Genomic DNA, 16,821 nt, shown 5'->3' with positions numbered 1-16,821 from the left:
GTTGCTGGTCAAGAGATCCGCCCGCCTTACGTGCTTCCTTTTTCTCTTTGCAGTTCTTTTGAGTTTATACAGACGGAGTCCTTGACTTACAAGAATTTGTTTAACAACCATTTGGAAATTACCATGGCACTGAAAACAGTGACTTATGGCCGGTCCTCAGCCTTATAACTGCTGTTGTATTCCCATGTCACGTGACCAGAATTCAGGCTTTTGGCAACTGGCACAGATTTGCGATGGTTGTGGCACCCCAGGTCATGTGACAGGCCTGTGTGGCCTTCCCAGCCGCAAAGTCAATGGGGGAAGCTGGATTTTCTTAACCACACGACTCACGGAGCAGGTCCTGATTAGCAGCAGAATCTCCAAGCCCCACTGTGGCTGTAGCAATAGCAATCAATAGCCCTTAGACTTATAGAGCCGAGGTGGCACAGTGGTTAGAGGGCAGCACTGCAGGCTACCTCAGCTGACTGCTAGCTGCAGTTCGGCAGTTCAAATCTCCCCAGGCTCAAGGTTGACTCAGCCTTCCATCCTTCCAAGGTGGGTAAAATGAGGAGCCAGATTGTTGGGGGCAAGAGGCTGCCTCTGTAAACCGCTTAGAGAAGGCTGAAAAAAGCACTGTGAAGCAGTATATAAGTGCTATTGCTATTATTATATACTCTCTCTAAGTGGTTTACAAAGTCAGCCTGTTGCCCCCAACAATCTGGATCCTCATTTTACCCACCTTGGAAGGACGGAAGGCTGAGTCAACCTTGAGTCTTGTGAGATCCGAACTGCCAAATTGCAGGCAGCCAACAGTCAGCAGAAGGAGCCTGCGGTGCTGCCCTCTAACCACTGGGCCACCGTGGCTCATGGTAGACAAAGGCTGCCTACATTCCCTGGAAGGATATGAAATATGCTGATGAATCCATTGCAAAACCTCTGGGTGGAGAATTTGCCCCAAAATTATATGAAACGGAGTCCTCGAAAAGCCCCCTTGCTTCTCACTTTCTTTTTCACTTTGTGTACTTTGTGACTATTATTTCAGACTCTTCATTATTGTTTGTGGTGTAGTTTTGCATGGTGGATTATGTAATAGAGAAGTTTACGTATCTTGGGATCCATGCGTCATATATCATATTTTAATTCTTTCAGTAAACTCGAAGCAGCTTAGGCTGAGTTATCAGACAGGAAACTTCTAGAGTAGATCTTGCTGGATAAAACTCTACAATTTTGGGATTGTGATTTCTGTGTGCTGCAACTTGCTGCTTCTCTCTTAGAGCTACACCTTCCTCATCTCCTCGGACTATGAACGGGCCGAGTGGCGAGAGATCGTCCGAGAGCAGCAGAAAAAATGTACGTGCCCCGACGGGATCCTCTCCCTGTGGGTTGGCCAAGTGGCACTTGGGGTGTGCCAAGGCCGGTTCTTCTGCTCAGTTCCTTGCATGGGCTGGGGAACGGCGAAGGTGGATGTGGGGCTTGACTTGCATGCGGTCCCCGCTGGCTGCAGAAGTCTCTTCTAGCGCTTCTCCTTCCACCGAGCCTCAGGGGTGGGCATCTGGCTCCTTATCCCCCCACCATGCTGGCCTCTTTGCTAAATGGGTCCTGGGGTAGGCCAGGCCTCTTGCTGCGAAAGAAGGCGCCTTGTCCCCTGGGCCAAAGGCGTTGCATTGTCCACACAGATGGAAGGTGGGGGGGGATATCCCAGGTCTTCCTGGCAGGAATTCCCAAATCCCAGGATGGTCCTTTCCCCCTTCCAAGCAAAGGAGTCTCCGTCCCCCAAGCATGCTAATCTCCTCTCAACTGCAGGCTTCAAAAGCTTTTCGCTGACATCGGTGGAACTCCAGATGCTGACAAATTCTTGCGTGAAGCTTCAGACGGTGCATCACATTCCCCTCACAATTAACAAAGAAGGTGAGTGCGTGAGAAGGACCGGCCCTGCCTTGCAGTCGTCTCCTGCTTGCTTCGCCCACTGCGGAACGGAGCCAGGCTCCATCTGCCCGGCCCCTGCTGTGAGAACTTAGCACAGCACTGAGAAAGTGACTTCTGACTAGGCCTCACCTTGAAGAGCTCCGCATCATCCCTGCGGTCACATGATCAAAATTCAGACACTTGGCAACCAGCATGCATCTGTGACAGTTGGCGTGATGGCGGGTTTTCCCAACTGACTTCCAACAAGCAAAGTCAATGGGGAAAGCTGGATTCACTTAGTGACCACGTGATTCACAACATGCATGGTGATTCACTTAATGGCCAGCAAAAAAAAAGTCATGAAATTGGATTTCCATGGATCCAATGGTATCCTGCTGCGCCGGTTGGAGGGATTGGGAGTGGGAGGCACCGTTTATCGGTGGTTCTCCTCCTATCTCTCCGACCGGTCGCAGTCGGTGTTGACAGGGGGGCAGAGGTCGGCCCCGAGGCGCCTCACTTGTGGGGTGCCGCAGGGATCGATCCTCTCGCCCCTTCTGTTCAACATCTACATGAAGCCGCTGGGTGAGATCATCAGTGGTTTCGGTGTGAGGTACCAGCTGTATGCGGATGACACCCAGCTGTACTTTTCCACACCGGACCACCCCAACGAAGCTATCGAAGTGCTGTCCCGGTGTCTGGAGGCCGTACGGGTCTGGATGGGGAGAAACAGGCTCAAGCTCAATCCCTCCAAGACAGAGTGGCTGTGGATGCCGGCATCCCGGTACAGTCAGCTAAATCCACGGCTGACCATCAGTGGCGAGTCATTGGCCCCGATGGAGAGGGTGCGCAACTTAGGCGTCCTCCTGGATGAACGGCTGTCTCTAGAAGACCATTTGACGGCCGTCTCCAGGAGAGCGTTCTACCAGGTTCGCCTGGTGCGCCAGTTGCGCCCCTTTCTGGACCGGGATGCCCTATGCACGGTCACTCACGCACTCGTGACGTCTCGCCTGGATTACTGCAACGCTCTCTACATGGAGCTCCCCTTGAAGGGCATCCGGAGGCTGCAGTTAGTTCAGAATGCGGCTGTGCGGATTATAGAGGGAGCCCCTCGTGGCTCCCGTATGACACCAATCCTGCGCAGGCTGCACTGGCTACCTGTGGCCTTCCGGGTGCGCTTCAAGGTTTTGGTAACCACCTTCAAAGCGCTCCATGGCAGAGGGCCGGGTTATTTACGGGACCGTCTACTGCTACCAGATACCTCTTACCGACCCGTGCGCTCTCACAGAGAGGGACTCCTCAGGCAGCTGACACTGCCGTCAGCTAGGCAGTGTCGTCTGGCGACGCCCAGGGGAAGGGCTTTCTCTGTGGGGGCTCCCACCCTCTGGAACGAACTCCCCCCAGGACTTCGTCAACTTCCGGACCTCCGAACCTTCTGTCGCGAGCTCAAGACACATTTATTCATCTGTGCAGGACTGGCTTAGATTTTAAATTTATAGGGGTTTTAAATTGGTTTTAATATTTATATTTCTATTTTTAATAATTGGGCATTAGAATAAGTTTTTTAATGATTATTTTAATTTGTATATAGATGTTTTATATGCCTGTGAACCGCCCTGAGTCCTTTGGGAGATAGGGCGGTATACAAATTCGAATAATAAATAAATAAATAAATAAATAAATTTGATACACTTAGTGGCTTAGTGACGGTGGTTCTGATCCCAACTGCGATTGGAAGTTTAGGACAACCTAAACTTTACCCTGATCAGTGAATTTGGGAAGGGATTTCAGAAGATTTGTTTAGAACAATTGGAATAGTAAAATTTATAGAATTAAATGGATGCTTCCTGGGTTTCTCAAGCAACGACGTAATGGTTAACAAACCTGGGTGCTCCGAATGTGTAAATCTCCTTCTCCCTGCCTAATGTAGAATTTTCGCCTTGCTCTGGGGAGCCCCATGGAGCTGCCCTGATCATCCCCTTGTTTCTTTCTGACCCAGATGACGAACCCTCCGGCCTCTACGGATTCCTGAACGTGATCGTCCATTCTGCCACTGGCTTCAAGCAGAGCTCCAGTGAGTCTAGATGCCCGGCAGGTGTGCCAGTGGGACGGAGAGCCCCCCTTGGTGCTTAAAAGTCGGGCCTGAATGAAAGGTCTGGCTTACAGTCCCAGCAGGGGCGGGGGGGCTCAGTGCCAGAAAGCCCACGGAACGTGGCCGAGGAGCAGCGTGCCCTCCTGATCCAAGGGCTGCCCAGTGTGCCTTGTTGGGTAGGCAGAGACCCCCTGCAGCCCCAGGAGACCCTTCCCGGAGCTTGGCTTTTGTCTCTCCAACAGGCTTGTACTGTACCCTGGAAGTTGATTCCTTCGGGTACTTTGTGAACAAGGCCAAAACGAGAGTTTACAGAGACACCGCAGAGCCCAACTGGAACGAGGTAGGTGGGAACAGTGCTGGGGCGTGCGGGTGGGGGTCTGTGCACCTAAGGGGCTGAGCTTTCAGGCACCTCCTCCTTGCCTTGTGCCCTGACTGGAGCGGGGGAGGGGGCTTTTAGGGTTCAGATGGACCTAAGAAATCCTCCCTTGGATGGAGGGAAGGGGGGGGCAGCAGCCTTCCTCCAAGTGGGGAGCACTGCAGAATAAGAGCCATTTGTACGCTAAGGCACAAAATTTTGGTTTTGTAAGGAAAACCGGGAAGGCTAGTTTACAGAGCAATTACTCTTTAAAATAAAGGGACCTAGTATTGCATTAGATCCAACCCAGTATTGACTTGTGGGGGATGGACGTACAATTTCAGGAGAATAAATAAGCTGGTAGTAAGTATGAATTAAATAAGTGAATAAAATAATTGGGTGATATATTTTCTAAAAAATCTTTATTTTATCCATGTTGGTATATCGTGCTCCTGTCAAAAGGGTGGTTCTTTTCTAAGTTTGCATTACAATTTTTTCTCAAACCATTTTTATCGTGATTTAAGAAACCGTATTTCGTAACCAGCCCTAAAAGTGAGTACCTGACTTCTGCCCTTTGCTCAGAAAAAGGGCTGCTTGTGAGCTGTATTGGCTGGTTGGGAGATGTAGCACACTGGGTCTCAGGTTCCCTGGAGCTCCTGAGCTGTGCCAAGGGTGTTTGAAGGACTTTGGATGCAGCAGTGAATCTTGGAAAGAAAGCTGCAAAGAGTTAGCAGAATATCCCAATTTGAGGCCGGCAGAGTGCAAAGACCTCCCAAATGCTTTGAAGGAGACTCCTTGGCTGTTCTCTCCTGTCCAAAGCTATAGAGTTTGTGGTCCTGAGGGTCACTCTAAGTTCTTCTGAAGTGAGAGCTTGTGGGGGTTGAAATGCAGGCGCAATGATAGGAAAGACCAGCCTGAGCCCCATTGCCCCATAGCTCTTCCCTTCTTCCTTGTAGGAGTTTGAGATAGAACTGGAGGGCTCCCAGACGCTGCGGATCCTGTGCTACGAGAAGTGCTACCACAAGAGCAAGCTCACCAAAGAAGACGGCGAGACCATGGACCGCATTATGGGCAAAGGCCAAATCCAGGTGGGAGAGGGCTGCCGTGGCTTGGGGGGAGCGGTTGACCTTGGAGCTGCACACCAGTGAGGAATGGGCACATTTAATTTCCACTTAACCTGAAATGAAAATTGCATGTACAGGTAGTCCTTGACTTATGGTCATAACTGAGCCCAGAAGTACAGTCGTACATTGCGGCTGTTGTTAAGTAGGTCATCACATGACCAACCGGATTTTAGAACACTTCTTGACAGCTGCCATTAAGCAGCTTGGTTGTTAAGTGAATCTGCAGTCCTTATGCGAATGCCACAGTTATTAAGCAGATGGAGGTCTTTTGCCAGAAACCAGAAGCAAATTCCAGTTTTGAGTGAAAAGCCTCATAAATCGCAGTCCGGTGACCACAGGGTACTGCAAATGGCCATAAATCCAGCACCCCGAATGTGTCCATGGGAGGGAGGCTGTCATAACTTCAAATATGGATCGCAAATACTGTTTTTGGGGTCCAGCCTAATATCAAAGAGTCATAAGTCAAGGACTCTTTGTACTCATTTGGCTTATGTCACCATTGCTTATTTCATATTCCCTGCCTCAGGTTGAAAGCATGTGCTTGGGCAGGGAGATGTTGGGGTCACTCTTTACTATAATAATAATAATATTTTAATTTTTATACCACCCTTCTCCCGAAGGACTCAGGGCGGTGCACAGCCAGATAAAATCAACAATCAATAAATACAATACAAATAAAAACAGGACTAAAAAACTTATTAAATTTGGCCCCTGAATTAAAATACATAAACCATAAAACCCATTTAAAATTACAAATATTAAAACTAATTCTATGCCAGTCCTGCGCGGAAGAATAAATACGTCTTCAGCTCACGGCGGAAGGTCCGGAGATCAGGAAGTTGACGAAGTTCTGGGGGAAGCTCGTTCCAGAGGGTAGGGGCCCCCACAGAGAAGGCCCTCCGCCTGGGGGTCGCCAGCCGACATTGTTTGGCTGACGGCACCCTGAGGAGGCCCTCCCTATGGGCCTCCCTTCGGGCCTCCCTTCCAGAATTTCCCCAAAAGCCTCACTTTTCCACTTCCTTCCATATGTTGGGAGAGGAATGCAGGCCTCCCTCTCAGGCAGGGTGGCTTTTGAACGATTGTTGACTATAGTAGGGTTTGCAAATTCAGCATTTGTGCATTGCTTTATTTAGCATTCGATGGATTGTGAGAATAACTGGGACACAGTTTTTAATTCTCTGCACTGAAAATTTCCCCCAGATTGTGCCTGGAAAACTGCCCCCCCCCCGCCCCTTTAGCTACCTCTCATTTAGCCGCTGCTGCTCTACCCTGAACTGCTTCTCTCTGCAAAGGAATCCTTGGCGATTGCATCCGCCCATTGTTTTGGGCATTGCCAAATGGCTGGAATGGGATGCAAAGAGGAACGGTGCGGGGGGGGGGGTGGAGACCTCTGACAATTTTTTGCATCGGGGTTTCAAGTGGGAGGTCTGCAAAATCACAGCAGGAAACATCTGCAGCAGAGAAAGGTGCCCAGTCACAACTCTTGTGGCATCTGGACTCTTGGAAAAGCAGGTCCAGTTCATCCAAGCCTGCTGCTGAGAACCCACTGAGGTCCCACTAGTGGTAGTGGCCTGTGGGAAAGACTGTGTGGTGGGGAGAGATGCTGCCGGGGGAATGGTCAGATGAGAGACTGCACCGCCTGCAGCTGGGAGTGGGGAGGAGGGCAAGAGGCTCAGAAGGGACCCTCCCAGGGGTGAAATGCTACCTGTTCGGACCGGCTCACCCGATCCGGTAGAAATGGCGGCTGATTCGGAGAACCGGTGGCAAAAATCCCTGGCCCCGCTCCCCCTGCCTCTGCTGAGCCGCATCATCAGCAGAGGTTTTTTTTTTTTACTTTTAAAAGCAGTTTTTCTTAAGCCGAAAACATGCCTTTGAAATTTTTAAAAAAAGCCTTTGAGGCTCCCGCTGCTCAGCTGAAATCGGCAGAGCCTTTAAACTCTTAAAAAAAAAAGTTTTAAAAGGCTCCTCTGGCGATCTCACCTGAGTTCCTCATCAGCAGAACCTTAAAAAACATGTTTTTTAAGAAAAAAAAGAAAACCTTTTAAGAGATTCTAAGGCTCTTACCTAATTACTGATCTAACGCATGGCTTTCCCAGCCCGAAAGGAGCAGTTTCAGCAGGGACACAGAATCAGTTGCTAGCTAATCTATTTCCTCAGTGAGCAACTAATCTGCCTGCTTTGGTGGCTGTGGAACTCTGGGAATTGAAGTCCACAAACCTTCAAGTTACTAAGGTTGGAGTCCCTTCATCTAAAAAATATAAATAAAATAAAATAATAAAATAAAATATTTGTGCAGCTTTCTGAGATTTGGTGTGTTTCTGTAGTATTTCACTCTAACTACACAAACACACAAAACCTCACAAAGCTGTATCTGGCATTTTGTGTGTGTGTGTGTGAGTCAGTTGTGTTGTGTGTGTGTAAAGTGCGAAAGTTGGTTTTTGAGCTTTTTGTGGCTGTGTGAGGTTCCTGCTTCTTGCAAGGGCCATTTTGGGTGAAGTGCAGCTGCTTTTATATTGTGTGTGTGTCAGTTGTGTTGTGTTGTGTTGTGTGTGTGTGTGTAAAGTGTGAAAGATGGTTTTTGGTACCACTTATTGTTTTATATACTTTATTTTTATTATTTATTGTTATTGGCCACGCCCACCCAGTCATCTGACTACCAAGCCATGCCCACCAATTAAGCCGCGCCCACAGAACCAGTAGGGAAAATTTTTAGATTTCACCCCTGGACCCTCCCTCATTTCTTTGTACTTCAGAGAGAAAGAGCCTGCTACGGCTCACAATGAAGTAGACTTAGCTGATCTGGCTGAGTTTCCTGTCTGGTCTGCCTTGGAAGGCTGATACGATCCCATCCCACCCTCCTGGCTCAGGGTCTCTCGAGAGCTGTCATGGTCACAATCCAGTCTCAGGCAAGGGAGACGCCACTGGGAAGCACTGCCAGAAATCCGGTGTGGCTCCAGTGGCAAAACTAGGAGAAAAGAAGATGGACCAGGGTTTGGTGTTCACAGTCAATCTACCTGTATCTAAAACATCTTAGCCTTTTCATGGGGTGGAAATGAACAATAGCCCAAAGCATAAAAACGAATGTTTTCTGATTTATTTTCTGCTGTGCAGGGCTGTGAACTTTATGTCTTACAAGAAAACTGGGTAGGATTCTTTTTCAGGTGATCTTGATTTGTAGGTAAAACAATGGCAAAGTCTCTGATTTGGCCCCTTATTTACTTATTTATTTATTTATTCATACTTTTATACCTCCTTATCTCCCTAGGGACTCAGTACAGCCATATAAAAACCACATAAATATACAAAGTAAAACATTAATCTAAAAAACTTATTAAATAGGCCAAATATTTAAAATAGACATATAAATAATAAAACCCGGTTAAAATTTAGTTTTAAAATTTTTTAAAATATTAATAAAGCCCCAAATTAAAATTTGACACTATTATGCCAGTCCCGCTTGAATAAATAGGTGTGTTTTGAGCTCACGACGGAAGGTCCGAAGATCAGGCACTTGACGTAAGCCAGGGGGAAGTTCGTTCCAGAGTGTCGGTGCCCCCACAGAGAAGGCCCTGCTCCTGGGGGCCGCCAGCCGACACTGTTTGGCGGACGGCACCCTGAGGAGACCCTCTCTGTGAGAGCGTACGGGTCGGTGGGAGGCATGAGGTAACAGCAGGCGGTCTCGTAAGTACCCGGGTCCTAAGCCTTGAGTGAGAGTGTGTGTGTGTGTGTGTGTGTGTGTGTGTGTGTGTGTGTCTTATAGCGGCTCAATGTGTTTTTCAGCTGGATCCCCAAACCTTGCAAGACAAAGACTGGCAACGCACGGTCATCTTCATGAATGGGGTAAGGGGGCAGAGCATTTGGGCGACAGGTTTGTGGAGATTCTCAATCATCCAAGTCAGGGTTGTCCCAAAGGTGCTTTCTTCCAAAAGGCAATGGGACTTTTTTCTTCGATAACATTTCACTTCTCATCCAGTTTTGAAGAAGAACTGAAGAAGCTTCTTGGATGAGAAGAAAAACGTTTTCAAAGGGAAAAAACCAAGAAAGTCCAGCTGCCTTTGGGAAAAAGCACCTTTGGGATTAGGTCTACAGACTCCGCAGCTTCTGGGGTGCAGATTCCTCATTTCCAGCTCTCCCTGGTCAGGCGATCAGGTTTGCACACACATGTTACAACGCTTCTTGTCAGAATTAAGTCTAGTATCTTTGCTGAAAAGAAGCAATCGGCCATCTAATTCCTTATACATACATTACTGATGAGTAATAGAGAGTCATCTTCGCTCAATCAATCCCATTATAACTCCTGCACAAGGAATTATGCCCAAAGAAACAATACCTGGAAAAGCATACTAAAGTAAAATGAGCAAAACATGGACCAGTCAGAGCTAAAGCCATCATTTATGCAGGGTATATGGAAAACTGACCTTTTATGAAACATTACTATGTACTATGCAAACACCAGAAAAATATTTGCTGGCCTATTGCATATTTTAATTAAAAGAAGCCTTATCAATTGATGATAGGTTAGGTTTTCTTTCTTAGATGCTTCCTTCTCTTGTAGCTTTGCTGTTTCTATTCCTTTTGGACTTAGTGGGTGAAGAAGTAGAGTAGCCCTCCTTGGCCCAAGCATGGGGGCTTCTCCCCAAGGTTCCCTTCTGCTGCCTGCCCTCTGCAGCCCTGGGGGAATCCAGCATAACCTGGAACAAGCAACTGAGAGTTTCTCTCTTTCCAAGGTCGAAGTGAAGCTTTCCGTGAAGTTCACAAGTAGAGAGTTCAGTCTAAAAAGGATGCCATCTCGAAAACAAACGGGAGTGTTTGGAGTAAAGATTGGGGTTGTCACCAAGTAAGTTCCTTCCTTCCTTCCTTCCTTCCTTCCTTCCTTCCTTCCTTCCTTCCTTCCTTCCTTCCTTCCTTCCTTCCTTCCTTCCTTCCTTCCTTCCTCATCTTCTGTGTGGATATTTTTAAGTTATGATCAGCAAGTTGGGCTGAGAGAGAGGGAAATTCCTTTTATGCTTTCCTGTTCCTGTTCCTAAGAATTAAGGCCCACAGACCAGAGAGAACACAATAGTGCTGTTTTGGACCTGACAATTGTGGTTCACCATTTTCCACCAAATACCTGAAGGACTTTGACCCCCTTACAGGAGCATGGTCAGATCTCAGTTCCTGTCGCCTCTTAGTTTTATCTCTTACGCCCTTTTTGGGAGGAGCCCAAAACATCAGCTTTTGGTGAGGAAGTGTTGTGCAGAGAAACGATCCCTTTTCTTCAGCTTTGGCACTTTCAGTCGACCTTGGTCCCTCATCCCACTAAGATCCTCTGCCTTGAAGTCCTGCTGTCCTTAGCAGAAGGAGGCTTCCTGCTTCTTCTGCTCTTAAAGCAGAGGGGCAAAGAGGCTGGGCTGAGGGGACATGTGGCCCACCAGCTTCCATTTCATGGCCTCTGGAGGGAGTGGGGCCAAACTACCTTCTTGCAGACGTTTAGGTTTTGAGAGGTTTATAAGGGAAAATGGGCGTCTTACAGGCCTCATTTCCCCCCTCAAAAGTCTTCCAACCTCCCTAGAAGAGAGTCCTGCCCCAATCACTCTTGGACCGGGATCCTTGGTATCCCTGCTGAATCCCTCAAGCTAACCGAGGATGGCCATTCCAGGCTAAAACATTGTGGTAGCAATATTGAGAAAGTATTACTAAAATGATGGAGATCTTTCCAGAAAATTTATAGTCAGTATTTCGAATAAACCAGATGATGTTTTATCTATATTTTTCTTTCCTGTCCAAACAGTCACAGTATTAAAATTGCTGAATAAATAAAATTCCTGACCTTCTACACCGAATGCACTAAATTATTTTGCTGTTATTGATTATGCTGGGCTTGCTAATGGGATGAAGGAAATGATTTATCTTTTCGCAGAATTCTTCCCACCAATCCTCTATAGCCCAGTATTAAGAAGTTATTCTGCTCCTGGTCTGTAGGGTGACCACTTGGTCGAGCTGCTAGCTCCTGTCCTGTGGAACACAAGGCTGTTGCCCCAAGCAGCCCCTGCTTTCTCTAACCACTTGATCCGTCTTTAGGAGGGAGCGATCCAAGGTGCCTTATATTGTGCGCCAGTGTGTTGAGGAGATTGAACGTCGGGGCATGGAAGAGGTGGGCATTTACCGGGTCTCTGGAGTTGCCACAGATATCCAGGCTTTGAAAGCTGCTTTTGATATTAGTGAGTATTTACTTGGGACATTTCCTATTCCTATTCTACTAAGAGGAAATCCGTTCATTGATTTCTCTAGTGCAGCCCATTGCTATGGCCAGTCACGAAAATGTGACCAGAAGATGGGACCAGAAGGTCCATCTGTCCATCACACATTGTTCTCGGCTGGTTTCTGGGCGATGTCATAACTTGAGATATTTTCCATATTGGTAGTCCTCTTGCATTGTTACTTCTGCTAGGATGCACAATCCATCCAATGGTGCTGCTGCTCAATTTATCATGTCAAGTTACCCTACATTAAGCATTGCTATTAAACCAGATGTGGAAGCCACTGGATGAAACAAATTATGATTTGGAAGCAATCATAATCTCTCACAATCACGGTTTCTTAATCATGGAGGAGTTGATTAGTTCTTAACAGTTGCACAGAAGAGAGAAAGGGGATGTAAATCCACAGAATACATTTCTCACAGATTTGGAAAATTTCTGCAGTTATGACTGATGTCAGAGAACAGATTTGTGAGCTGGAGCATGTAACAATCCTGCCTAAGCAAGGGACTTTCTTTCCTTCTTGCAGATAACAAAGACGTCTCCATCATGATGAGCGAGATGGACGTGAACGCAATTGCGGGAACACTCAAGCTCTACTTTAGGGAGCTGCCAGAGCCTCTCTTCACAGATGAACTCTACCCCAACTTTGCCGAAGGCATTGGTACGTAGTGGCGTTATGCGGGTCCAAGGAGGAAGAACTGGGCGGCGGCTGCTACGTCGTGGTTAGCTAGCAGTGGGAAGAGGCTGATCTTACTGCTCTCAGGTTCAGCTTACGTTCACACACTCCCAGCCCTGGAAAATTGTCACACTGAAACCACTTAACAACTGAACATAGAACGGTGAGGCACGTATTCTTTAGAATACACGGAAACCCAGAGAATTTAAAATAACAGCTGATTATAAAGTATATCTATTTGCCCTCACACACGCACTCTTCCTCTCTTCCACACTTAGTGTTGTGTCTCGCTCGCTTTCCCCGCAGCCGGGTCCCTCTTATCTCCTGCCGAACGCTGAGGAATGTCCTGGCATGCCTCCAGGCCCCAGCCCTGGCACCATGCCCAGACAGGCCGAACAAGACGAAGGGCCTGACGTGCCTCCAGCCCCCAGCTCTGGCTCCATGCCCAGGCAAACGGAGCAACTAGACCCCTCCCCCTCCCCCACAGCATGTGTGCCTGAGGAATGTGAATTGCCAACAGCTGGAACCTGGAGAGATCCTCGCTTCAGGAGAATTGATAGGCGGCGTCAGCAAAAGGAAGGGAGGGGCAGGCCTGGATAAGTGCTGAGTCATGGAGCCACACCCCATGGCCTATATAAAGGATCTGCTTTCTGGCATTCTCTGAGTCAGGCAAAGTCTACCTTGGATTGCTGAAGTCACTTCCTGGTCTCCTGCCTGCCTTGAGAACTTTGCTAGGACTTTGGGCAGAGCTGCAGAGGCACGCCTGATACGGACTTCCCCGACCCAGCCGTCAGCGGAGGAGTGGGACACGACACTTAGCCAATGTCCACAACTAAGCTGCCAGCCACTGGCCAGAGGGATTAGTGTCTGGGATCCAAAAACGACTCAAAAAGGATGGGGAGGCTTCAAGGGCCCCTTTTATCCCTGAACATCTTTTCTTTCTTTCTTTTTCTGGTTGGGGGAGGGTGTTGCCGTGTGCTCAGGCCCAACTTTGTCCTTTTGTTCCCTTAGCAACTTGGTTCCTTTCTCTGCCTTTTGTCCCCCTTGTTGACATGCCTCCACCACCTTTAGGCTTGCCGGCTTCGGCCTGGTCTCACACTGGCAGAGGCTCCCTTCAGTAGCACCCTTTTCTGAATTTCACCCGCTGAAATGAAAGAGACAGTGATGCCTCCTGAACGCTGGCATTTTACCTCAGCTCATTCCTCAGGTGAGGCAGGGTGAGCATTATTAGCTGTATCTACACTTGTAAATCTTGTAAATCTTTTCTCTTCCTCTGCTGCTAGTGCTCTCTGACCCGGTTGCAAAAGAAAGCTGTATGCTGAATTTGCTGCTTTCGCTTCCGGAGCCCAACCTGGTCACCTTCCTTTTCCTCCTGGATCATTTGAAAAGGTGAGGCGGAAGCTGCTTTTCTCCAGCCTTCCCAGCCATCATCGTCAGGGACGTTCCAGAACTTCAGTCAACGTGGCCGATTGTAAAAAGAGGTTGTGCAGTGATCCTTGCGTGGTGTGCAGGGCCTCTGGGCCGGAGCCTCTTCCCTCCCGAGCCCTGCCTGGCCCTGCAGGCGCTGAAGGCTTTCACTCAAGCCTCCTGGCAGGAGTCCCGGAGGCGCTTCAGGGCTGCTCACCCAACTCCCCTTTTTTAAAATAATAATTTGATAACCTCTGTGATTTTGGTCCTTCATCTCAGGCTGCCAAAGGCTGAAAGAGTTCCCCCACTTCAGTCTCTGGCCTTTCCTTCCAAGGAAAAGTTTAGGGTTTCCCTTGGCAGCCATGGGGGATCCAAGAGCCCAGAAGAAAATAAGAGTTGGCTGAGACCCTGCAGGCGGGCAGGGCATCCTTGGCAGAACAGCCTTCCTTCCCCCAATCTTTCTGGGGGGGCAAGGAGAGCTCTAACCTTCCCTTTTGGGGAGAGTGACGGTAGCAGGAGGTTATGGATTCTCTGGGCTCCTGGCAGTTCAGACCTGGGCATGCGGCAGAGGCTACCCTGGGGACTGTCCTGTGGCAGGCTTTGGATGGAGCTGGTGCAGCCCTCTGCATCTTGGATCGTTCAATGACATGTGACCATAGTCACCTTCTGAGCTGCTGCGAAGGTGGGCAACTGGGGGCAGGATGATTCTTTGGTTCCATGCCTACCTGAGCAGGTGGGTCCCTTTCTAATTTTATATCGGTGTCCAAAACTGAACCATGATTCACAACCAAGTCATTACAACTTGCTCCATTGCCCCAGGATATGCTTCCTTGGGAGTCAGTACTCCCAGTTTGAATACCACTGCGCTGGATCATAATTTTCTATTCCTATCCTATCTATTGTTTCAGAGTTGCTGAAAAGGAGAACATCAACAAGATGTCGCTTCACAACCTGGCCACTGTTTTTGGACCAACATTACTTAGACCGTCAGAAAAAGACAGCAAAATTCCTGCCAATCCAATGCAACCCATGGCCATGACTGACAGCTGGTCACTCGAAGTCATGTCCCAGGTAAAAGCAAAGGGGGAGTCTAAGTCAATGCTTCTCAACCTTGGCAGCTTGAAGATGGGTGGACTCCAACTCCCACAATTCCCCCAGGCAGCGGGTGGAATTGAAGTCCACGTATCTTCAAGTTGCCATGATTGACAAACAGTGGCCTGAGGAAGCTTTGATCCTTAATGTCTGCCAGGGTTCTCTGATCAACAAAACTCAGGGTTTCGCAGGGGCCCAGACTTCTCTTAGGACCCACTTAGATCAAAGGGAAAATGAGGGAAGAGCCCATAACCCATAGTGGGAGGAAAGGATTTAGATCAGGGGTGTCAAACTTGATCCCATTGCAGGCCGCATCAGAATTTTGTTTGCCCGGGGGGGGGGGAGGCAGGGCTGGCCTGGTCGTCGCAGCTGACTGGGGAGGGGGGTGGCATGGCCTGGGGGGGCCAGGGCAGCACAGGCTGGTCCCTCGCCGTCTCTGGGACGGCCCCACAGGACAACTCTGGGCCTATTGCCGGCCAGTTCCTGCCCACAGGGTGCGTGTTTGACACGTCTGATTTAGATCACCCCTTTCTGATTCCTGATACCCATCCCCCACTGGGGAAGCAGGGAAAATTAACCTTTCACGTCAGGAGACTTCAGTTGCAGAGCCATTTCATGTCCAGCCATTTTATATCCTACCCTTCTTACAAGGAGCTTAGATAAGGGAAAGGAGAAAAGAAAACGGCTTGTCCACAGCCACCTGATCAGTGGTTGATCTAAGAAGATTTGAACAATCTTCTGGCCTAATTTCCAACAAAGCAGTCCAAAAGATTTGATCAGTTTCATTTCTTTCATTCCTTTCTCAGAAGAATTCAGAAGAGGTTCTTTTCAGGAGATACCAACTAGGGAGGGAAATAACTGAACAGTACTAGTGGGCCGTGAGGGGTTTGCAACTGGGCCCTGGAAACTGCTGGTGAGCGTGCACACGCACCTTTTCCCTTGCACGAGCAGCAGGCGAGCGGATGCACGCACATTCCATTCGCATGAACAGGTCAGCAGGTGTGCATGCACGCCACTTGTGGAAATGGAGCTGCATGTGCATACATTTGCCGGCCGCCTGTGCAAACCTTCCCAGGACCCACCCACCCCGGCTGGTCCGCAAAGCCAGAAACATTCAGGAATTCTGCTGTAAATGATCAAAAAAAAGTGGTGGGGGGGTGGGTGGGAAGAACATTGAAACCAGAGAAAGTAAGTTCTGGGAGCAAAGAAATGTTCAAGGTTGACTCAGCCTTTCATCCTTCCCAGGTCAGTAAAATGAGGAGCCAGGTTGTTGAGGGCAATAGGCTGACTCTGTAAACCACTTAGGCAGGGCTGTAAGGCTCTGTAAAGTGGTATATAAGTCTAAGTGCTATTGCTATTCAGGTGTTAGGCATCCAGCCTGTATTTGCAACCATTGTAGCTCCCCAGGGTCCTGTGATCTTCTTTTGCAACTTGCCCAGCCAGCTTCAGAGAAGCAAAGAATAACAGACTAACAATTGGAAGGGACTTTGGAGGTCTTCTAGTCCAACCCTCTGCTGAAGCAGGAGATGCTATACCATTCTGGACCAAATGCCTGTCCAGTCTCTTCTTGAAAGCCTCCAGCGATGGAATAGCCACAACTCCCAGAGTCAAGCTGTCCCGTTGATTGATTGCTTTCCCTCCCAGGCAATTAATTTCCCCTTAGTCTGAGGCTGTTTCTCTCCTTGAGAAAGTCAGTGCTGAACCCCTGCATGATTCATTTTTTAACAAGCAGGATGATTGCTTAATGACTGCAGCAAAAAAAGTTGTAAAATCAGGTGAGTCACTTAACTGCCTTGCTTAGCAACAGAAATTATGGTTCCAATTGTGGTTGTAAGTAGAGGACTACATGCGCAGGAGTCAAACTATCTTTGCAAGTGGTTGTCCAGTTTTTTGAATGCCCGCGGAGTTGGAGAATCGCCAGGCTGTCCTGGCCACGGCCCCCATTGCTGTTG

The 16,821-nt window shown here is 48.5% G+C and overlaps 2 protein-coding genes across 3 annotated transcripts in view; one reads left to right on the top strand and one right to left on the bottom strand.

Annotated features, from left to right (window-relative positions):
• GUCD1 (guanylyl cyclase domain containing 1) overlaps positions 1-16,821 on the bottom strand; it is a 319,725-nt gene that overhangs the window by 114,558 nt on the left and 188,346 nt on the right. The window lies entirely within an intron of this gene.
• The window catches only part of BCR (BCR activator of RhoGEF and GTPase), a 74,227-nt gene that overhangs the window by 53,781 nt on the left and 3,625 nt on the right, over positions 1-16,821 (top strand). For both annotated transcript variants that reach the window (XM_058158251.1, XM_058158252.1), the window contains exons 12-22: positions 1,254-1,329; positions 1,783-1,887; positions 3,881-3,955; positions 4,216-4,313; positions 5,285-5,416; positions 9,233-9,292; positions 10,180-10,289; positions 11,513-11,652; positions 12,221-12,355; positions 13,654-13,759; positions 14,686-14,848. In XM_058158251.1, the coding sequence (XP_058014234.1) occupies positions 1,254-1,329; positions 1,783-1,887; positions 3,881-3,955; positions 4,216-4,313; positions 5,285-5,416; positions 9,233-9,292; positions 10,180-10,289; positions 11,513-11,652; positions 12,221-12,355; positions 13,654-13,759; positions 14,686-14,848 (1,200 nt within the window). The remainder of the gene's footprint in view (positions 1-1,253; positions 1,330-1,782; positions 1,888-3,880; positions 3,956-4,215; positions 4,314-5,284; positions 5,417-9,232; positions 9,293-10,179; positions 10,290-11,512; positions 11,653-12,220; positions 12,356-13,653; positions 13,760-14,685; positions 14,849-16,821) is intronic.

The sequence above is a fragment of the Ahaetulla prasina genome, chromosome 15 (genome assembly GCF_028640845.1).
Source record: "Ahaetulla prasina isolate Xishuangbanna chromosome 15, ASM2864084v1, whole genome shotgun sequence".
Lineage (NCBI taxonomy): Eukaryota > Metazoa > Chordata > Lepidosauria > Squamata > Colubridae > Ahaetulla > Ahaetulla prasina.
This window is presented reverse-complemented; position numbering and strand designations above follow the sequence as displayed.